This window comes from Lotus japonicus, chromosome 3 (assembly GCF_012489685.1).
Source record: "Lotus japonicus ecotype B-129 chromosome 3, LjGifu_v1.2".
Taxonomy (NCBI): Eukaryota; Viridiplantae; Streptophyta; class Magnoliopsida; order Fabales; family Fabaceae; genus Lotus; species Lotus japonicus.
The window spans coordinates 58,196,005-58,218,683 of NC_080043.1; the positions used below are offsets into that span (position 1 = coordinate 58,196,005).

At 36.8% G+C, this 22,679-nt stretch overlaps 3 protein-coding genes across 3 annotated transcripts; all 3 read left to right on the forward strand.

The window, feature by feature from the left end:
* Positions 1–7,014: 7,014 nt before the first annotated feature.
* Positions 7,015–13,334, forward strand: LOC130743455 (1-acyl-sn-glycerol-3-phosphate acyltransferase 3-like). The gene is made up of 12 exons (XM_057595708.1): positions 7,015–7,155; positions 8,776–8,858; positions 9,450–9,572; positions 9,685–9,724; positions 9,865–9,938; positions 10,248–10,307; positions 10,966–11,043; positions 11,129–11,287; positions 11,741–11,866; positions 12,128–12,220; positions 12,645–12,731; positions 12,933–13,334. Exons 2-12 carry the CDS (start codon positions 8,778–8,780, stop codon positions 13,152–13,154), a joined length of 1,143 nt encoding a protein of 380 aa, XP_057451691.1. The 5' UTR covers positions 7,015–7,155; positions 8,776–8,777; the 3' UTR covers positions 13,155–13,334.
* Positions 13,335–17,215: 3,881 nt separating this feature from the next.
* On the forward strand, positions 17,216–18,050 carry LOC130744404 (protein FAR1-RELATED SEQUENCE 5-like). Its single transcript, XM_057596592.1, has 2 exons — positions 17,216–17,278; positions 17,439–18,050. Exons 1-2 carry the CDS (start codon positions 17,216–17,218, stop codon positions 18,048–18,050), a joined length of 675 nt encoding a protein of 224 aa, XP_057452575.1.
* A 51-nt stretch (positions 18,051–18,101) lies between these two features.
* LOC130744405 (protein FAR1-RELATED SEQUENCE 5-like) lies at positions 18,102–19,655 on the forward strand. The gene has a single exon (XM_057596594.1). It carries the CDS (start codon positions 18,102–18,104, stop codon positions 19,653–19,655), a length of 1,554 nt encoding a protein of 517 aa, XP_057452577.1.
* Positions 19,656–22,679: the final 3,024 nt, after the last annotated feature.

The following is a 22,679-nucleotide window of genomic DNA, read 5'->3' on the forward strand; positions in this document are numbered from 1 at the left end:
AAGAAGTAGTAACATGAGAAAATGGACTGAATAATTTCATTCTATTAATAAAAGCTTTAGAAGCGTACAATGTTTTTTTCAAATTAAAACATATTTATTAACTAGTGTTCGACCGCCCCCGAGCCAACACAACAAGGCCTTAGGTTTGGTTCGAACCCTATAAACAAACTCGGCTCACACCCAAGAACAGACTCAATTATCACACCCAATACCCGACTCATAATCCACGTGCCCCCAAGGCCTTATCCCATGCTTGCTTCACATTGTCTCGCATCTTCTGCTCTCCCCGATCCCAGTGCTGAATCATCAGTTACGCGGTCGATGTCCCAAGCCTTGTCGTTGTCCACATCAAGCAGGTGTAGGACCGCATCTCGACTGATCACAAGCATGCTCGTTGTCTAGGCGTTAAGGGCCCCAAACAACAAACAACAAACAAGCAAGGGTCAACTTCTAACACAGACATATCATAAGTAGGGTATATTTCCCTATTAATCACAAGTTCTTCCCTAAACTAATATTCACAAATAGGGGAAAGATATTTAGCTCTAGATTTCACAAGTGTGGGGAACTAAATCATAGTTCTAAGTTATAGTTAGTCGGTTCTCGTGTATATACTTACAAACACTTTGGATATCCATTCAACCAATCCCTCATGGAAAGGAAGGATGAACACGACTCCACGATCGGGGTCGACTCTCAGCCAACGAATCGCTGTCCCACAGCTCCACGATCGGGGTTAGCTGCTCGCTAACGCACTGTCGTTTCACGTTTGTCCTCGTTCAGGTCCATCCCCTGAACATCGCCACTGACTAGCCCAATCCAAGTCACTAGTCAAGGCCACCAAGCCCAGTCCAGGTCACTTGGTCACAGATTCATGCTATGCAAGTCTGTTATCATCTCTAGGCCTTAAGCCTTTCATATTCATTCCATGAACATCATCTCATATAGAAATATAACTTGAACGCATATCCATAAATAAAGCTAGCATCCTAATCACATAGGCAACAACAACTAGCATTTGTTACATCAACAATCATATATCATCTCTAGCATATATAATTATTGATAATCCTATTATCATCTTCATTATAACATTCCATAGCAAGGCATACATAATCATAAATAATATCTAAGCCGAGACCGAAGTGCCCTTACCTTAGAAATTAATCGCTTCGTAAATGCTAAGCTTCAAGACCCTAGCTCCCGCTCCGAAACTCAAGAATCTCCTCAAACTCAAGACAAACACTCAGTAATTTTCACTAAAAACTAACTCACTCACCACTAGTATTATTGTGAGCTATGGATGAGAGAAAGTGGAGAGAAATGTTTGGTGTATGGAGAGGGACGTAAATAAGATGAGGGGAAGAACAATTTTTGGCTGATAGTGAATTGATATCAAAAACTTTACTACATGCTTTGCCTTTTATATAGGCTTCAAAATATAGTAAATTAATAGAACTTCATGGTGAAGAAATGTTGTGTGGGTCACCAAACAAGTGAGCCCACTACAACTTATTATTAAAAGAAAAAAAGAAGAATTAAAGAAAGAATGGGCCGTAGCCCATGTATTGCAATTAAAGGGTTTATACCCTTATTTCCTTGGTCTGCGGCAAATGTCATGTGGTGATGAGAAATTGGATTTCTCTAGAAAGTAGCTAGTCAAGCTACTGTACCGTTGTGAGAAATTAAGAGGAAGAATTCCTTGGGAAAAGAAGGGATTGATTATCCACCACTGAATGTACCGTTAGAATGGTACCGTTAGAAGATATGAGAATTCTCTATAAATAGAGAATTGTGAGTCTGCAGCAATTGGACACATGCAAGAGAGAGCCTCGACAGAGAGGATATATACGAGAAAAAAAAGAGCCTCGTGAGAAAAAGAAAGAGAGAGCAGTGACAGGGAGAAGAAGACCAGTTACTTGACAGAAGAGTGGTACATCTAAAGTACTCTAATTTGCTTGAAATTACAGGGTGTGAATCCTGTCGGTGAACTGGTAATATTAGTATATTACTTTTGTGGTTTAGCCTTCTCTATTATATGTGTCAGTACTGTGTTGTTATCCACCTTATTGGTGAAGATTGTAATTGCTATGTTGATCCCTGGTGATTCCAGGAAGACTTGTGGTGTATCCCATTAATTTATTAGTGGAGAATTTTACTGGCTTGGTCCCGTGGGGTTTTTACCTCTTTGAGGGTTTTCCCCACGTTAAAATAATTCTGGTGTCTCTTGCATTTTATCTGTTTTGTTCTGTGTTTAATAATTGTTGCCTGAGTTGTTTGTCTGTAGCCTTTTTTAATTGCACGCAGGGGAAAAGTCGATCCAGTTGCTTCCGCTAATTGTTGTCAGTTTATATTATTTGTCATCTTTCCCCAACAACTGGTATCAGAGCTCCGGTTGGAGTTCTGTTTGGTGCTCTTAAAATGGGTGAAGGTGATGTTGCTGGTACTATGCTGAAATTGGATTCTTCCAATTATTCCATATGGAAATCCCGAATGGAAGACTTGTTGTTCTGTAAAGACTTGTATGATCCCATTGACGGAGATGGCACTAAACCAGCAGATAAATCTGATGCAGATTGGACAAAGGCAAACAGGAAAACTATTGGTATGATCAGGCAGTGGATAGATCAGAGTATCTATCATCATGTGGCTAGTGAGACTAATGCTCACAATTTATGGAAGAAATTGAAGGACATGTTTGAGTCCAAAAATGCACAGAACAAGGTATTTCTATTCCGAAGATTGGTGAATCTGAAGTATAAGGATGGTTCTTCAGTTGCTGAGCATATGAGCAGTTTCCAGAATATTGTGAATCAGTTGACCACAATAGAGATTGACTTATCTGATGAGCTACTTGCACTGTTGTTGCTTAGTTCATTACCAGACAGTTGGGAGACATTGGTGGTATCTCTGAGTAACTCCACCAATGGGAAGATGAGTCTTAGCACTGTAAAAGAAGCCCTCTTGAATGAAGAAATCAGGAGGAAGGGACACGAGATGTCTAGTTCATCGGCTCATACATAAGCTTTAGTTGTTGAGTCACGGGGGAGAAACCAACATAGAAATTTTCATAAATCATATGACCGGAGCAAGTCAAGAGGAAGTTCAAGGACAAGAAAAGACGTCAAGTGCTTCAATTGTAATAGAATGGGACACATGCAAAGAGAATGCAGGTTTCAGAAAAGAGGTAAATCAAGGGAAAGAGGCAATGATAAGAAAGAAGATAAAGAGACTGTTGCAGTTGTATCCGATGGTGAAGTTGTTGCTGTTTTTCAAGATGATTATGTTAATCTGACATGCCAAGATAATGAATGGGTTGTTGATTCTGCTGCCTCATTTCATGTTACTCCTCATCGTGAGTATTTTACATCATACACTGCTGGAGACTTTGGGCAGGTGAAGATGGGTAATCAAGGGGTGAGCAAGATTGCTGGCATTGGAGATATATGGGTAGAAACTAATATTGGATGCAAGCTGCACTTGAAGAACGTCAGGCACATTCCTGACATGCGCCTCAGCTTGATTTCTGTACAAGTACTTGATGAAGAAGGTTACCATAATTTCTTTGGTGATGGCAAATGGAAGTGCACCAAGGGGACTTTGGTGGTAGCAAAAGGAGTGAAGAAAAACACTCTTTATTGGACTTCCACAAAGATGACAGCTCCTCAGGTGAATGCAATTGAGGATTGTTCTACAGAGCTATGGCATAAGCGGCTCGGTCACTTGAGTGAGAAGGGACTTGCTACTCTTGCAAGGAAAAATCTGCTTCCGGTGAAAGGTACATCTCTTAAAACTTGCTCTGATTGTATTGTTGGTAAACAACATAGAGTTTCTTTCCACACTCACCCTCCTCACAGGAGGTCAGATATCTTGGATTTAGTTCACACTGATGTTTGCTCTATGGGTGCTAAATCCCTTAGTGGTTATTCATATTATGTTACATTTATTGATGATCACTCTAGAAAAGTGTGGGCTTTTGTTTTGAAATCCAAAGACCAGGTACTTGATGTGTTCAAACACTTCCATGCAAGTGTGGAAAGAGAAACAGGTAAACTGCTGAAATGTGTCAGAGCAGATAATGGTAGTGAGTACAGGGGGCCATTTGAGAATTATTGCAGGGAACATGGAATCAAGCTTGAGAAGACAGTTCCGAAGACTCCACAGCATAATGGAATTGCAGAGAGAATGAATCGCACAATTAATGACAGAATCAGGTGCATGCTCTCTCATGCAAAGTTGTCTAAATCCTTCTGGGGTGAAGCATTGAGAACTGCAGTAGATTTGATCAACCTTTCTCCTTCAATTCCTCTTGATGGCGATGTTCCTGAGAGGGTATGGCGAGGGAAAGATGTCTCATACAAACATTTGAGAGTATTTGGTTGCAAGACATTTGTTCATATTCCCAGAGATGAGAGATCCAAGCTTGATGGTAAGTCTAAACAGTGTATCTTCTTGGGTTATGGTCGTGATGATTTTGGTTACAGGTTTTGGGATCCAGTTGACAAGAAAGTTATCAGAAGCAGAGATGTTATCTTTCTTGAAGACCAAACCATTGAAGATATTGACAAGAATGAGAAGCAGAAACAAGTTGTTCACAGATGTGGACAACGCAGTTGATGTTCCTGGGCCCCAGGTTGATGAACCAATTGAGCAAAATCCACCACAGCAATCTCCAGAGCCTCCCGTGAGAAGATCGACTAGAGATCGTCATCCTTCACAAAGATATTCTCCTCATGAGTATGTGATGCTAATTGACGGGGGAGAACCAGAAAGCTGTGAAGAAGCAATGTCACATGAAGAGAAAGAGAAGTGGACCAAAGCCATGCAAGAAGAGATGAAATCCTTGCATGAGAACCACACATTTGAGATAGTGAAGCTACCTAATGGTAAGAAAACACTCAAGAACAAGTGGGTGTTGAAGTTGAAATCAGAAGAAAATAGCTCAGAGCCAAGGTACAAGCCAAGGTTGGTTGTGAAAATCCATACTGACGAGAATGGTTCAGATATGATGACAAAGACCTTACCTATAGAAAAGTTTTCTACTTGTAAAAAGAAAACAGGTTTGGTTGCTTATGGCCTCACTTGATTGGTGAGGGGGAGAATTGTTGTGTGGGTCACCAAACAAGTGAGCCACTACAACTTATTATTAAAAGAAAAAAAGAAGAATTAAAGAAAGAATGGGCCGTAGCCCATGTATTGCAATTAAAGGGTTTATACCCTTATTTCCTTGGTCTGCAGCAAATGTCATGTGGTGATGAGAAATTGGATTTCTCTAGAAAGTAGCTAGTCAAGCTACTGTACCGTTGTGAGAAATTAAGAGGAAGAATTCCTTGGGAAAAGAAGGGATTGGTGTTGGCTTCGGTGGGTCATTGAAAAAATGAACCACGGTGGATCAATTAAAGCACAACCATTGGATATAATAGTTTAAAATTAAGTGATTGAGATTAATTGTGGTTGAAACCTAAATTTACTAAACTATCCTTTTCAATTTACCACCAACTCCCCACCGTCACACTTCCCCACTTCTGCCCCTCTCTCCCACCTCCGATCGGTCACCGCCATCGGGAGACCAGATATGCTCCTTCACAGATCCTTAACCACAGACACTTCCAGATCTGAGCTTTCTAATCACTTCTCTTCTTCACGAGTTTCAGTTCGTTAGATGTTCTATTTTTTTCCAAAAACTTTTCAATGCCCTGTACCATGAACTGCGAGGAAGTCCATCGCTATGAGGGAGATCCGGAAGTACCAGAATCCGAAAGCGTACATTCATCAAACTCTCCTAGATCTGATACGAATCTGGTGCGGATCTGAACAAAATTTCTTCCTAAGCATATTGCTGAATTGATTAGTTCTTCAAGTAATAGAAAGCGAGAATGAAACAAGTTCTGATTAAGGTGATTGTTGTGTGTATCTAGCAAACCAGTTTCAAGCAAAAGGACTAGAAAATTGTTAGATTACAAATAACAAATTCTGGGTCTTCCTCGAATTCCTAATAACGGGAGAAAGTAAATTCCTTTTGGAAATAAACAAAAATAAAATGCAAGCAAGAGGAAGGTGTGTGTGGATGTGTTTGTTGAGGTAATGGACCAATTCCATCACTAGTCAGAGGGTATAAGCCTCTTCAGGCATTTTCGTTGACAGTGAAAGAGGAAAGATTGTAGGAGGTGGTGGAGGGGCGGAGGTCGTGGAGCGGCGGCTGGTGACAGCGACACATGTCGCCGGAGACAATCTAAGAGAGACTGTGAGAGTAGAGGAGAAGGAAGGGAGGTGAAAAGAATAAATGGGCATAATGGTACTTTAAATGGGAAACAGTACCTGCATGAAACTGAACCACCGAAGACATCGTCATTGATTATCCACCACTGAATGTACCGTTAGAATGGTACCGTTAGAAGATATGAGAATTCTCTATAAATAGAGAATTGTGAGTCTGCAGCAATTGGACACATGCAAGAGAGAGCCTCGACAGAGAGGATATATACGAGAAAAAAAAGAGCCTCGTGAGAAAAAGAAAGAGAGAGCAGTGACAGGGAGAAGAAGACCAGTTACTTGACAGAAGAGTGGTACATCTAAAGTACTCTAATTTGCTTGAAATTACAGGGTGTGAATCCTGTCGGTGAACGGGTAATATTAGTATATTACTTTTGTGGTTTAGCCTTCTCTATTATATGTGTCAGTACTGTGTTGTTATCCACCTTATTGGTGAAGATTGTAATTGCTATGTTGATCCCTAGTGATTCCAGGAAGACTTGTGGTGTATCCCATTAATTTATTAGTGGAGAATTTTACTGGCTTGGTCCCGTGGGGTTTTTACCTCTTTGAGGGTTTTCTCCACGTTAAAATAATTCTGGTGTCTCTTGCATTTTATCTGTTCTGTTCTGTGTTTACTAATTGTTGCCTGAGTTGTTTGTCTGTAGCCTATTTTAATTGCACACAGGAGAAAAGTCGATCCAGTTGCTTCCGCTAATTGTTGTCAGTTTATATTATTTGTCATCTTTCCCCAACAAGAAATCCCAAGATGGATATCCACGACGAAAGAAAGATCATGCGCTGTTGACATAGTTAAATACGTGTAAGATTTTCAAGAAAATAGAAATTGATTCAGCACTTGAATTGATGTGTCATGCTTGCCTTCGTCTCTCCAATTTACACGTAAGTTTATAATCTTGTCATGCTATCATATTGATACACCTCAAGCTTCTTTCGTTCAATCCTTTGTTTTGTTTCCTGGCACATTTTTTTTTCTTATTCTTTCTTTCTTTTTATTTCGAGTTTCCCTACTGTTACTAGCCAATGTTACTAGCCAAGAATTTGGCTTAATGTATATACATTGAAATAGGAATTTAATTATAGATTGATTTTAGTAGTGTAGGATTTAACTCATAGAGTTATAGAAAAAATATTAGGAAGATGAATCATCATCCTAAAAATTATGAGAGACTCTAAAATATAATAAAGTATGAATTTAGATCACTTTGAGCAAATTTAACTGATCAAGAACAAATGATTAATAATATATTATTGTATTATATATATATATACATATCATCTTCATCTGTTCATGTTTCTCATATGTTTTGATATATATATATATACTATCTTACTTACATGCGTGACAAAACCTCAAACTTCTTATCTTTTCTTTTTCAATCTTTTAACTTCAATTTTTTTCATTTCTTTTTTTTTTTCTTCCCTGTTAAGTAAGAAAATAATACTAATACTAATAATACACTCATTTATATAAATACACAAGGTACAATTAACACATCGATTAACGCTTAATAGCGCTTATTATCATTAAACCGATAAATAATTAGTTAATTAATCGCATAAATTATTCGGGTCTTACAGTCCCAGAACGTGAAACTCCATGGATCCACCGTGCCTCAAAGTTGTGTTGCAACTTGAACCTTAGAGGATCTTACCAAACCTCATCTCACACCACCGGTGACGACGCCCCTTTGTCATGAGTCACACATTCCCAGAGCCACTTGCACTTCTACTTCTTGTGAACTTTGTTCCATTGATGTTGTTGGGGAACACCTTGTCAGTTTAAGATGCTGCTGTAGTAGCCTCAGATCCACTCCATATTTCTTAATTTTATTATTCTCTCTTCTTCATCCATTTGTGTTCTCTCATGTTAAAATATTAATTTGTGGCTACCATTTGCTTTTTTGTGAGTCTACAATCCAGTTTTGAAAATTGGAGATAGAAATACATTATTTTAATTAAAATTCAATTAGTACCAAATATAAAGATGGAAATGAAAACACAAGCATGTTTGACTATGTTCGAATCTATCGGTTAGGTTGGCTATTACAAAATTTTGGGGTAACACGGTTCAGAGAATGATGAGGACTGCGATGATTTCATTTTTAAATTTATTGGAGTATATTGAAATTTTGTTTTGATATTATTTATTAACAATTTAAATTATAACTAATTATTGATGAAGAATATTTTTTCATCACTAAATTTATCTCTATATAAAATGGGGTGAGGTGTTTTATATAAGAATAGGGTGGAGTGTAATTATTACAAACTTGAGGGGTGAGTGTAATTTACTCAAAAATAAAATATAGTTATGTTATAGCTGCTAATTAACCGGTCCTTAACGAAATCCCCGACCAGCGTGGCACAGCTATTCCATAAACACAAAATTAAGATCTAATAATTTCCCACACAATTGCTCTCTCTCTCTCTTTCTCTCTGGCTCTTTCTCTCTCTCTCTCTCTCTCATTTCAATTTTCTATGATCTCAATGTTAGAGAAGCCATGGCGTTCCCTGCTACACTTGTTATTCTTCCAATCGGCACTCTTTTCATTCTTTCAGGCCTCATTGTCAATGTTATTCAGGTAAAATTCAATCCACAATAATCATTGTCATATTCTTCATATCATGAGTATTTAATGTAACAGTGCATGCACATAATTGCTTTGACTCTGCACTCATTTTTTTCTTCTTCAAATTTCATCATTTGGATCTGGTAGCTCCTAATTAATTATATGCCGTTAAAGAAAAATGAAATGAATTAAAACTATGACACATTGATACGGGTTGATCACATTCCCTTGTAATTTTTCCTCTTTTAAGGTTCTTTTCTGTCATAAATTGAAATTTCATTTGTCATGTAAAATATAAACTTTTTCACTTGCCTACCAACACATCATGTCTATTGTATTCTATGCATGGTTTTAAATCAAGGTCCGCTACCGCGACTGTGATCGTCATATCAAAGGTTTGGAGGTCTCTCCAACAGCGATTGTGGCAGCAACTACAATTTAAAACCATATATCGTCACAGATGCTGTCTTGTTTATATGCATTGGATTCTTAAAGGAAAGAAGCAATTAGAATTGCTTCCATTGGGCTAAATTTGCAAATTTTCATTTCAACTTTTTTTAGTACATTATTTCTCCTAATATCATAGTAAATATGCATTTGCAGGCTATCATCTTTCTCTTTATCCGTCCAATATCAAGGAGATTTTACAAGAGAATAAACAAAGTGATCACAGAATCACTATGGTTGGAGCTCGTATGGCTCATCGATTGGTGGGCAGGCATCAAGGTGCAGAGAAACCATTTTAACTTGTGAATCAGATTTTTCTTGGTTGACAAGTCTAAAATTAATGTTACATTATCCACACTACAGTCTAACTAGTTGAATCTTCGGGTTGCAGATTGACCTGTACACAGATTCAGAAACTTTTCAGCTAATGGGTAATGTGACTGCTATTTTGTGGTTAAATTTATTGTGAATCAATATTTTCTTTTCAATTCTGCTGCTGAAAATAAAGTAGTAATTGAAACAGAACGGATCTCACAAATTTACATTTTTAATTTGTCTGAGAAAATTTTAGGTAAAGAAAATGCACTTCTGATCTGCAACCACAGAAGTGACATAGATTGGCTTATTGGATGGGTCATGGCTCAGGTGCTTATTATCTTTGTATTTATTAAGATGTAAATTAAATTTCCTTCATGTTATGACAGCATCAAATTACATCATTGTTTTTGTCTGAAGGCTTGGCTTTTAAATTACAAGAGTCAATGAAATTTATCATTAGTTTGTTTTGGTCTTAGTATTCTGTTTCTTGCCTAACTGAATGTTTTACTTTTTTAAATTTCATTGAATTTTAGGGTGTACTTGTTCTTCTAAAGCATTATGTGTACTATCTGTTACCATTTTTTTGATTTATCATTATTTGTTCTTCTAAATCACACATGGTTTCATTTGTGACAGCGCTCTGGTTGCCTTGGTACCACTGTAGCCATTATGAAGAAAGAAGTCAAATACCTTCCTGTGAGTTTTCTCTAAACCTCTCTTCCTTTGTTTCTTAATAAATTGTGAATTGTAACAAAGATTTTTCTGTATGTACTTATTTTGCAAGTTCTGCTAGCTAGCTTGATGAGGAACTTCAAGGGTGTTGTTTCATGCAGAAATTTTATTTACTTCTATTTAGCTTGGAAGTTCTTGCATGATAAGATTGACTTCTATTTAGCTATCCCAGCCAAAGTAATTTTCAAGATTGAACTTAACATGACTTGTAGCATGTTTAGAAATCTTTCTACAGTTGATTTCAAAGCCAAAATTAATTCTAGGGAATCTTCTGTGAGTTATTTTTGGGTGCCATAGTTGGTGGGGAAAAAAAAAAAAGATAAGTTGTTCTAAATATGCTATTAGTAATTGCATCAGCAAACTGCGACATAACTGTCATTGTTGCTGAACTGACTTGTACTTCAGAACTCTTAAGTGTTTGAAGAACCTGAAATAATAAACAGCATCATAAATTTCCTAAGACTTCCCTTTTGATAAATTGATCTTAACTGATATAGAGCCCGTTTGGAAAGGCTTACTAGAGCTTATTTACTAGAAAAAACACTAAATAAGATCCAATAAGTGCTCTTTTATTTGCATCCAAACAGGTACTTAATGATCAATAAAAGGTGTATCTGTGCAGGTTATAGGTTGGTCAATGTGGTTTGCTGAATTTTTATTTCTGGAAAGAAATTGGACTAAAGATGAACTAGCACTGAAGGTAAGTTATCCAAATTTACATAGGTTCTAAACATAGTATTCATTATTAGAATTTTATTTATTTATATTTTGACTTTTGTTGGCAGTCAGGTTTTGAGAAGCTAGAACACATCCCACTGCCTTTTTGGTTGGCCCTTTTTGTTGAAGGAACTCGCTTTACACAGACAAAGCTTTTAGCTGCTCAAGAGTTTGCAGTTTCAAAAGGACTTCCTATACCTAGAAATGTTTTGATTCCTCGTACTAAGGTTAACATATTTTATGTTTAGTATGTAGAAGAGTAGTGTAATTTTCCCTGATTTAATGTAATCAAGGATTTAAATTGCGGTTGCGGTTGCAGTCACATTGCGATCCTTAATACTGTGAAAAATTATGGACAAATGAACCTAATGCGACCACAATTGAGGTTGAAGAGACCTTAAAACTGTGATATGCAGTCATGGACCTTAATTCAAAACCACGAGTATAATCTATCTCATCTTATGTGTTTGTGGCGGCTTTATTCTAATAAACTGAAAATTTCAAATTCAGTATGCTTCATTCTACAGATAATCCTCAAAAAAAATAAAAGTCATGACATAAATAGTTGATGTTAAGTTGTTAGCAGTTGGCACCATAAGTTTCCAATTACTCATAACACACATTTTGGTATATTTTATTTTAGCTGATATTTTCACTGTTGATTAATCTTTTTTCTGCAGGGTTTTGTCTCTGCTGTGAAAAATACACGGTCATTCATTCCAGTCATCTATGATTGCACATTTGTTGTTCCGAAGAGTGAGCCTTCACCGACAATGTTGAGAATATTCAAAGGCCTTTCTTGTTCGGTAAGGCATTTGGATTTGGAAACCTTGACACAGAAGCTAGGTTGGAGAAAATAAACTACTTTTTGTCTGTATTCCTTCAAAACAGACTGTTTTAGTAGTAGAGTTGTGGGCTTCTGTTTATCATGAACTGTAGCTCCACAAGAAACAAATTGAGTTTTACCCTTGCGTTAGATACTCCTTGCAGAAGATATAGGACTCGTCTGGACAGACCAAAGAGCACTTATTGAAGCTTCTCTACTAAAAAAATCTGGTTTCTTACAGGTGAAGATTCAACTTAAGCGACACAAAATGGAGGAACTTCCAGAAACAGATGATGGCATTGCACAATGGTGCAAAGACTCTTTTGTTGCCAAGGTATTACAAGTAATCTAAAAGTTTAGCTTCCTATAAAATGCAATGTGTACATGTTTCAAGTTTTAGGGTGTTAGTCGGGTGGGCAGGCTAAGAGTACGTTTGGATAAACAACTAAATGAAGCGCTTATCACATTAGTGATTACTTGTAAGCTTATTGAAATAAGCTCTAAAGAGCTTATAAGTATGTTATAAACTATTCTCATAGACTTATTCATGATATGAGATAAGCTCAAACAAGTCATTTCAAGCGCAACCTCAATCTGATGATCCTAGTGTTGTATAAATGGTGGCCAAACAACTTGACAGTGATTAAAATTCAACAACATAGTGTTTAGGTTTCAAAGTTACTCCATCTGTGATATATTCTAAAAAAGTTCTAAACTCTGTTGAATGTGTAAATGATGCCTGCTCTCTCACCTACCAGGATGCTCTACTGGAGAAATATAATACCACAGAGATATTCAGTGAACTAGAACTTCATCAAACCGCTCGGCCTAAAAGATCTATATTTGTAAGATTTCTGATTAGTTGGAGAAAACATGATTTATATAGCATGTTTGGATCCGCTTCTTTCTTGTCAAAATCAATTTTGACACGTAGAAGCTTCTCACATATGCTTCTACACAGAATTGATTTTGACATTACAATCAATTATACAAAGATTTTCAATGATGCACTTAATCTCATGTATATGATTTTACTCTTTGAACAGGTTGTTGTTGCTTGGTCTTGTCTTCTTGGGTTCCTTCTTTATAAGTTCTTCCAGTGGTCCTTACTCCTCTCCTCATGGCAAGGGATCTTATTTACAGTGCTTTTCCTGCTTCTCGTTGCATTCATTATGGAAATCCTCATTCATTCGTCTGAAGCAGAGCGTTCTAAGCCCACCAATTTACCTATACAAGACCCCATGAAGCAGAAGCTTCTTCAGACATGAATCTCATCTCTCTATCTCCCTTATTTTTCTGGTTTGAAAGTGCAGGGTTTGTTAAGTAGTGCTGCTATCTATACTAGCTCCAGTTGGTAGAAAAAGAGAAAAAAAAGAATAGAAAACTTGAAAGGTGTTTTATTAATTCTTTTCGAAGCATTGAGTATATGAGATGAACATAATTAAGTATTCTTGGTTTTAGATAACAATTAACTTACTCGAACAATTACACATTGGAATTTAGCACAACATCTAATTGAGTTGTTCTAGTTTAAACAAATATCTCGCATTCGAGTTCATATGAATACTGTTGCGTTAAATACTTAATAGGAAGAGTTTTACTACTCATTATGGTCATACTCGAATCGAATATGATTGTCTCAATGAATATACATGTGATCTAACAAAAAAAATGATGGAATTAAGGAGGATTAAACACTCTAAAAAACTCTAAAAAACTTACAAGTTAAAATATTGTTTTCTCAATCCATAGAGAGAACTTCGTTCATTTTTGTCTCAAATTGAATGCTACCTGTATGCAGTAATGTCAACGAGTACCCAAACAAAGCGATAATAATAGAAAATACTTTTAAAAAATTGTTCATATCTATATAAATGAATGAATTGCAAAAGTACCCAAACAAAGCGATAATAATAGAAAATACTTTTAAAAAATTGTTCATATCTATATAAATGAATGAATTGCAAAAGTATTATGTGTTGAACAATAGTAATAATTAGGCTTAATACATCAGAAGGTCCCTGAAATTGTAAAGGGAATCAATTTCAGGGCCTATAAAATTTTTGCATCAAATTGGGCCCCTAAAATTTTTTTTTAATTCAATTAAGGACAAAGTGTGTCTGATGCTGAAGTGGCTTCAATTTTAACCTACTCAGCTTTTCCACGTGACATTTGAAATTATTTTTTAATTGAAAAATTTTAAAACTTAATTTTTTAATTCCAAACCCTCTCAAATTAACCCCAAATCATCTTCATCAAAACCAAACTCATGTTAATTTTCATTAACCTAGTAAAACCCACCATTGTGTTCAACCTCAAACCAGAACAGGATTCTAAAAAAAAAAAAAAAAAACAGATCTGGGATAGAACAATATTCTTCAGCCTTCTTCAACCTCCTACCTAGCTCCATCTCTCCTTCAATCTCTGATACGTCTCCCTCTCTCACTCCTCCATTGAACCTCATCTCATCTCCTTCACAAGCCATCACTCAACAACCACATAAACCCCATTCATTTTTTAGAAAGCTGAATGTATTTCCATGAAACCCAGTGCAGAACAAACCTCCCACTTCACCATCAAAGCAAGAACAACCCTCAAGCCTTTCCTCCGCAACCAGCCGCCACCAAAATCAAAAGCCACCATTGAATCTCTACACCCACATCACACAGCAGCTACACACACCCGACCAAAACCCCACTCGTTGATTCGAACCACCCACCTTTCACAATCTCCATTTCAACCACCATAAAGCCTCACTGCAGCCAAATCCAACACTACCCTCAAACCGTACCAAACCCAAAACCGTACCAAACCCTACCAATATCCAATTTCTTGTTCTTGGTGATGGAAGAGGAAGGAGAGCTTGGTTTCTTGTCTGGTTTCAATTTGGGGATGGGGAAGATTTGTAATTGGGTTCAATTTGGGGATGAAAGAGTTTAATTATGGATTGGTTATAATTAGATTATTAGGTTAGTTTATTATTTAGATTATTAGATTGTTTAGTTAAGGGATTATTAGATTAGGTTTTTATTAAGTTTTAAATTTTTTTTCTAATTAAATAATTGAGTTGGAATTAATTTTTTTAATTTATTAATTAAAAAAGCCACGTGTAATTGATGACTAGGACAAAATTGAGGTCTGACAGCATTTGCCCTTAATTGAATTAAATTTTTTTTCTTAGGGACCCAATTTGATGCGAAAATTTTACAGGCCCTGAAACTGATTCCCTTTACAATTTCAGGGGCCTTCTGATGTATTAAGCCTAATAATTATGCATGTTTTCATAATATGAAAAAAATTATTTTTTAAATTAAGCGTGACTATTTTATTATAAATTAAAATATTAATAATGTTTATTTAAATTTTATCTATAATTATTGTAGAATAATTTAGGGAGTTGTTATTCATACCCTCCCACATCTATTCCAACTCCATTTTAAAGTGCAAAAATACTAAAATGCCCTTAACGGAAAAAAATATAAAAATTCTTCATCCCATGCACACATTCTCTCTCCCCTCTCCTCTTTCCTCCACCACCACCACCGTCATCACCACCACCACAACAACAACCTCCATCTTCTCCTCTCTCTCCTCTTTCCTGCTGTTACAATATCGTTTTTAGAATTTTTTTTTCTGCAACCTAACACACTTTGAAAGTGCGACCCTAGCTAACGCACTTTCAAAGTGAGACACCTATCTCACTTTCAAAGTGAGATATGTGTCTCACTTTGAAAGCTGGATAGGTGTCTCACTTTGAAAGTGTGTTAGGGTCGCACTTTTAAAGTGTGATATTTTAAAGTGAGTTAGATGTATCACTTTGAAAGTGCATTAGGGTCGCACTTTCAAAGTGAGATAGGGACATTGTACTTTCAAAGTATGTTCGACAGGGGTATTTTTGGGTTTCTAGAATTGTTTTGGGTACAAATAGATGTGAAGGGGGTTTGAATAACAACTCTCAATAATTTATATGAAAATAATATTATCTTGAGATGTCTAATCAAAACATTAATCAACAAAAGGTATATATGTAGGTAATTATATTTATGATACGTTTGAATGAATTTTTTTTTAGATTAATTTTGGAAAGAAGAAGTTTGGGTGAGTATGTCTCAAATCATTACTACGAGTGGGAGCCTATGCTTTTAGGCCGTGAGAGTCAAACACAACTATTTAAGGAGAAATGGTTTGTTATGACAAACTAATCCAGTGTGCTGGTTTAATGAGTTATTTTGTTATGAAGTTATAAAATACAATAGGAAAAAAGTTTTATTTTATTTTATTATGTTATGTTCTATTCACAAAAATGATTCAGGTACTGTATATTATGGTAAATATCATAGATCACAAATATATAAACTTTGCAATTTGTGGTGATTTTAACCGCCACAAATATTGATGTATAGGATTAATATTTATCATTATTATGCGATACACGAATGACCATTTTTTTTTTAAATGACCATTCTTCTATTTATTGTCTCACTAGTGTACTTTTCATGTTTAAGCCCAAAAAATGAAGCAAAAGAGTCTTGACAATTGACATACACATTATATGACTAAGTTAAGATATGTTTCGATACCATGCATGTTAAAAAAGTTAACTAAACTTTAATTACGGTTAAAAATGGAAGTCTTTTATGGGTGGTTTTAACGTACACCACGTGATTAGGTGGTGTACGCGTGCTCCACAAATGTGACCTGGTGCAGTGGGTTTGGCCGGTTTTCTAAGGGTTTTTAATATTTGCAATTGTAGGCCCGATAAGTAATTGTATTTTGGTGGCTGGTATGGTTAATGATTTGATTTTGGTACCTTTATCGAGAACTTGATATAGGGTTTAAAAGGGGCTTTTTACTCTATGTGTAATGTTCTCGCACAGATACAGAAAGAGAGGTGTTGGAGTGTCTTTCAGTAAGCGGAAATCGTAGCCAATCTTGTTGTTCTTTCATTGCGAGGTTGCTGTGCACACTGGATGTGTGGTTGGGTTCGTCGCGTTGTCCAGTTCATTACCTCCAAAGTTTGATTTCAGAAGCACTAGAGGAGAGGTAATAAAGGGAAATCGAATTTCACCATTTATTTGTAGATATGCTTTACAGTCAAAGTTTGTTAATCGTGGATGTTAGATAGGTTTGAATTGATATAGATAGTTTGTTAGGTGTGGGTTGTAGAACTGATTGGAATTAAATCTGGGTTTTTAGGTAGTCTAAGGAGTTGGGATTTGTGTATGTGGGTGATGTGGTTATGTTTGATTTGAAGGTATGTTATACACCTTGACGTTGTCTATCTCTCGCGCAGGATATTGACGGAGGTTGTGTTCTCCAAAATTGAGTTATGGTTAGTGGGTTAGAAGAACAGGAAGTCCCAAATGGAGATGAAGAAAGTATGACACCACAGGTATGCGAAAAAATTGTTGTTAATTAATTTTAATATTGGTCTTTAAGACATATATTGAGTAACTGTCAACGTATAAAAAGGACATATATGCCATAATTGTCATATAATTAACTTATTGTCATTGTTTTAATTAAGGACCTTTAATTATGTTTGACAACAGGGTTTGGAGGAAATGTCTGAAAATGGTGGTGATGAAGATGTCCATGAAGAAGTTGTTGTTATTAATGGAATGGATGATTTGTTGAATTATGATTTGAAAAATTTGAGTACTGAAGCTGCAATGAAATTTGAATTTCCTAATCGTGAGGTTGCGTTTGAGTTTTACAACCTTTATGCGATGGTGAAAGGGTTTGCAGCGAGGAAAAATAAAATCTTGAGGAACAAAAAACAGGAGGTTGTACAACAATCCTTTGTATGTTTTCGGGAAGGATTCTGCAAAGTTGTAGCACAGGAAAGCCGAAAGAGAAAGAAGAAGTCAGAGCGGCGATGTGGTTGTTCTGCAAACTTCCGTGTCCATGTGCACATTGCAACTAGGCGTTGGTATGTCACTAAATTTGACGATGAACACAATCATGAATTGTTAAGTGAAAGACATGTTGGTAGGTTGGCTCTCCATAGAAGGTTAACGGACGGTGATGTTATGCAGCTTAATGGCATGAGGAATGCTGGGATAGGTGTAGCAGGAGTTTACAACTTGATTGCTAGTCAGTCTGGGGGATTTGACAGGGTGCCCTTTACGAAAATGAATTTACACAATCAGATAGGGAAATAGAGGAGGCAGCTCAAGTCTGATGTCCAAACTGCTATCGGCTACCTTAAGGAAATGCGGAAAAAAGATCCTGCCATGTTTTGGCGTCATCATGCTAACGAGGATGGGAAACTACAACATTTGTTTTGGGCAGATGGAATTAGCCAAAAGAACTATGAAGTATTTGGTGATGTTGTAGCGTTTGACGCTACCTATGGTAAGAACAAATATCAATACCCTTTTGTGATTTTTTCTGGCCTCAACAACCACAACCAAACAACAGTTTTTGGTAGTGCAATAATTTCAAATGAGAGTGAAGAGACATATATCTGGGTTCTTGAAAGATTGTTTGAGGCCATGAGAGGAAAATGTCCAACATCTTTTATTACTGATGGACATCTATCGATGAGAAATGCAATTAGCACAGTATTTCCTACTGCTCATCATAGATTATGTGCGTGGCACTTGCTGCAGAATGCTACTAGAAACATCAAGATTCCAGGGTTCACTAAAGAATTCCAAAGATGCATGTTGGTTGATTATGAGGTGGCTGAATTCAAACATAAGTGGGATGCTTTGATACGTAAATATGGTTTGGAAGACAAAGAATGGGTGATTGAGCAGTATGAAAATAGGAAGATGTGGGCAGTAGCTCATATTAGGGGTTGTTTTTTTGCCGGGTTTCGTACAACATCAAGATGTGAGAGTTTGCATTCAGAAATCAAAAAGTTCATACATTCAAGATATAACTTGTCAGAGTTTTTAAAACACTTCCAAAGATGTTTGAATTTTATGCGGTTTAGGGAGGTGGAAGCAGACTTGGCATCGGTGGTTGGGAAGGCACCACTTGAAACACCGTTCAAGCAACTTGAGAAGTCCGCTGCTGCTTTGTACACACCGGCTATTTTTGACAAATTTCGAGCTATTATTGTTAAAGCATTCCTAGTTTATGTTAGCGGGCGAAAATTAACAGCTACTTTCCAGATTTTCACAGTTTCTAAGTTTAGAACACCGAGTAAGGAGTGGCATGTATCTTTTTATCCACCCACACCCGTGCTGAAATGTTCTTGCCAAAGGATGGAGTCAACTAGGCTTCCATGTGAGCATATTGTAGCTGTTATGGTTATTTTGGGAATGCATGAAATTCCACCAAGTCTTGTGCTGCATAGGTGGAGCAAACGTGCCAGAGATCAAATAGAATGTTATGCTGCAGATGTTAGCGGTGACTGGGGTTCGGTTAACATGGCTCGCCATGCAGTATTGTTAGATGGTTGTAGAGAAATGTGCAAACTAGCGGGTGATTCACTTGGCGATTTCACAACTACAAGAGACCTTGTGACTACTCATACTTGTACCTTGAAAGCTAGGAAAAAGGCCAATGAGGTGCATGACAACAATGAGGGCAACAATGAATCTATCCCTCTCAGGAACCCTGATCGTGCGTATCGCACGCGTGGTGGTTCTAGTACATCGAGCACGAAAGGTCTACGGCGCAGAAAGACTACTTGCAGTGTTTGCAAGACACCTGGTCACAATAAGGCATCATGCCGGCTAAAGAGTCGGATCCATGATATGACGCAGGAAGTGTACGGTGAGGATACACATTCACAGGACCAACAACAATATTAGAATGTACACAAATAATGATTGCAAAATCTGGTATGAATTGGTAGTTATTATAAATAGCAAGAATTGCATTCTAATACCATTCCATATACCACTGAGTTGAGTCGTTTAACATTTATGTTGTATATGTGCTGCAGGGTTGCTGAGGAACCACTAAGTGTATGAAACCAAGACTGGAGTAGAGAAAGGAATAGAGTTTACATTCATATACATATCTGGTTTAAGTAATTATTGTAGCTGTAGAGAAGTAATATTATATGAGTATCCATTGTTGGATTTTCCGTGCTTTCAGCATGTATGCTATCTATCTGAGGACAAGTAACATTATATGCGTATCCAAGTACTTGTTGTATGTTGTGGGTTTTCAGCATGTATGGTATCTGAAGACCAGTAATATGATATGTGTATCCAAGTACTTAACATATTTTGCGAGTTTTGAACATGCTACATTGAAAATGATTTTATCAAAATATGTTTCCCATTACCTGTTCTATATTTCAGGTTTTAACCATGTATGCTATCCCAATACAACCAACAGGTAAATTTGTGCTAGAACAGCGGATTGTTAGTACCCATATATTCGTTGTAGCTACAAATTTGTTGAGTAAAGGGGACAATGTATATGGTATTTAATGGGGTTTTGGTGACACAGAAAATAGAAGTCAATAACTACATTTTTGTGTAAATGTAACTACAAGGATAACCAATAACTTCCGCACCCTCCGTCGAGCCATTTTGTTGAAAGGTTTTTAACACAACTACTTTCCATCACATCATTTCTTATTCTTTTCACAGTTCCCTCATAAAAAGGATTATCACCTCACTTTCCAATATTCAATTCCTTGAGTAAATTAGAAAACAAGTTGCTTTAAGCTTAGATGCTTATTGACTAATGGATTTCAATTTCATTCCTAAAAGTGAAGCTCACTAGATGAGCTTATCTATTTCAGAATCAAAGGAATAGTTCCCACCATTCAATCAAATCCAAAATCAAGCTTTAGTTGATCAGTCTAAAACTAGCATGAAGAAAAAGACAAGATCATTGAAATCAACACATAGGAATAGAAATTTATATATGAGAATCAAGTTGGATACATTCAAGATAAAAGACTACATCCAATCCAAACACAAAGAGGTTTAGCCATCCATTTTCACGGAAGCTCAAAGCTTACAAGAGAATAGAGAAGATGGAGATGATTCGTGCCGTCGTCGGCGTGTCCCGAATTCCGAGTAGGATGGTTTAGAATAGTTTAACCCCACAGTGAAAAAATAGTGAATGGCCTAAACGTAAAGCGGCATTGCCCAGCTTGCATTATGTCTTTCAAAGGAAAATGTAATGGTTAACCTCGTGATTGTGTCATTTAAATCTACAGCAACTTGCATTAATATAACAATATGGCTTATAGCCTACAAGAAACTGTGTAGTCAAAATATTCTAAACCATCCTACTCGGAACAGTTTTAAAACAACATATTGTACCCATAACTTGACACGAGGCCACTTCTTATAGAGGATTTGTGGCATTAGAGATCCTAAATCACCCCAGCTGTATACACAAAGCGGTGCCCGGATGAACTAATTATACATATAATTATACCAGTCAAACTGAAGCAATTATGTTATAGACAACCACCGAGTATATTACATCAAAAGGGGGTGGTCGTAGGCATATCCTTTATCCCAATCTTGCTTCAATTTGACGCTTCATGCTACACATCAGACTTTGTTGGCTTCGACGGTGGACTTCCAGTACAACATCGCTTTGTTAACAAGAGATTCGTAGTACTCGTTATGTCCCCCACTTACAATACTTAATGCTGCCCTCATACGCACAACCTTATCCTTTAGCTGAAATTTGATAACATAAATAGGTCAACACCCTAACATGCTCTCTTCAGTTATGAGTTCTATCATCAACAAATAAAACACTGATACACAGTATACATACCACGCCAATGAGGTTCTCATGAAATGCGTGTTCCATATCAAGCCAGTCTATCACCCAAATTGATGAATCTTCACTGAAACAATTTACTCAAAATAAACGGTTGTTATTGCGTGCGGGATATGTAATAAGAAAGGCAATTCGAATCAAGAATATAAATGAGATAGTTTTAAGACCTTCTTCCACAGTTTGGTATGCCTTTGGCATCATTGATTTCCCATGCTGCCATTGCATATGCTTGCTGCATGTACCCAGTAGGATAAGAGTCAGATTGCAACATTTGCCCCAGCACTTGAGCCTGGAAAAATAAGAGAAATTATAAATAGGATGTTCTCAAACATCTCATTAACGAGTAATTAGTGAGTGACATCTGAAAATGCAATTAGTGTTTACCATGTCACGAATGTGTGTTTTCCTAGAGGTCATTTTGTTGACAGGCAAGTATGAGTCCAGATGACAAATTACTCCTTCTTCTATGCACACAACCATGAGATACCAGTGGGTTTCATCTCTTACAGGGGCATATATCTGTCCAAATTACATTGAGATAGTTTATTATGTGTAATAATGTATTTGACACAGGTCATGCAGTATATATATATTTATGAAATACAAATCGACGCACATATTTCAAGTGTGGAAAAGCAAGCATCCAGTTGTCCCGGGTCACAAAGCATGCAATCATATCCTCAAGTGGAACCCCCTCCTCAACACCTTGCTGTTAAGAGGTTATGATTGAGTTATTAAATTATGAACCTTTAAACAAGGTAGCAGCAGTCCGAAATGGTTACGTCACAATCTTGAAATGGACTTACTGAGAATGAAGGGGGGAGACACCAAACTTTGGGGTTTGTGGATCTGAACTGGTTCCATGTGACCTTAAGAGTAAACATTTTCATGACCTGTCCAAAGATAGACAAATGGAAAGAATTAGGGTTTTCCTCGAAACCAATATAACATGTACAAGTTTGGATACATTCAAAACACATATATGGAATAACAACGTCGTCTGAAACGCGTTTTCCAGGACATAGACAGTCCAGATCCATTCTCAGTCCCATGGTCACCCCGCATCTAAAAAC

Excerpts from the sequence above, each read along its gene's own strand:
- LOC130743455 (XM_057595708.1), top strand. The coding sequence starts at position 8,778 with ATGGCGTTCCCTGCTACACTTGTTATTCTTCCAATCGGCACTCTTTTC. Across the intron at positions 9,725-9,864 it reads AGAAACTTTTCAGCTAATGG|GTAAAGAAAATGCACTTCTG; the intron begins GTAATGTGACTG and ends AGAAAATTTTAG. Across the intron at positions 11,867-12,127 it reads TCAAAGGCCTTTCTTGTTCG|GTGAAGATTCAACTTAAGCG; the intron begins GTAAGGCATTTG and ends GGTTTCTTACAG.
- LOC130744404 (XM_057596592.1), top strand. The coding sequence starts at position 17,216 with ATGGTTAGTGGGTTAGAAGAACAGGAAGTCCCAAATGGAGATGAAGAA. Across the intron at positions 17,279-17,438 it reads AAGAAAGTATGACACCACAG|GGTTTGGAGGAAATGTCTGA; the intron begins GTATGCGAAAAA and ends GTTTGACAACAG.
- LOC130744405 (XM_057596594.1), top strand. The coding sequence starts at position 18,102 with ATGCGGAAAAAAGATCCTGCCATGTTTTGGCGTCATCATGCTAACGAG.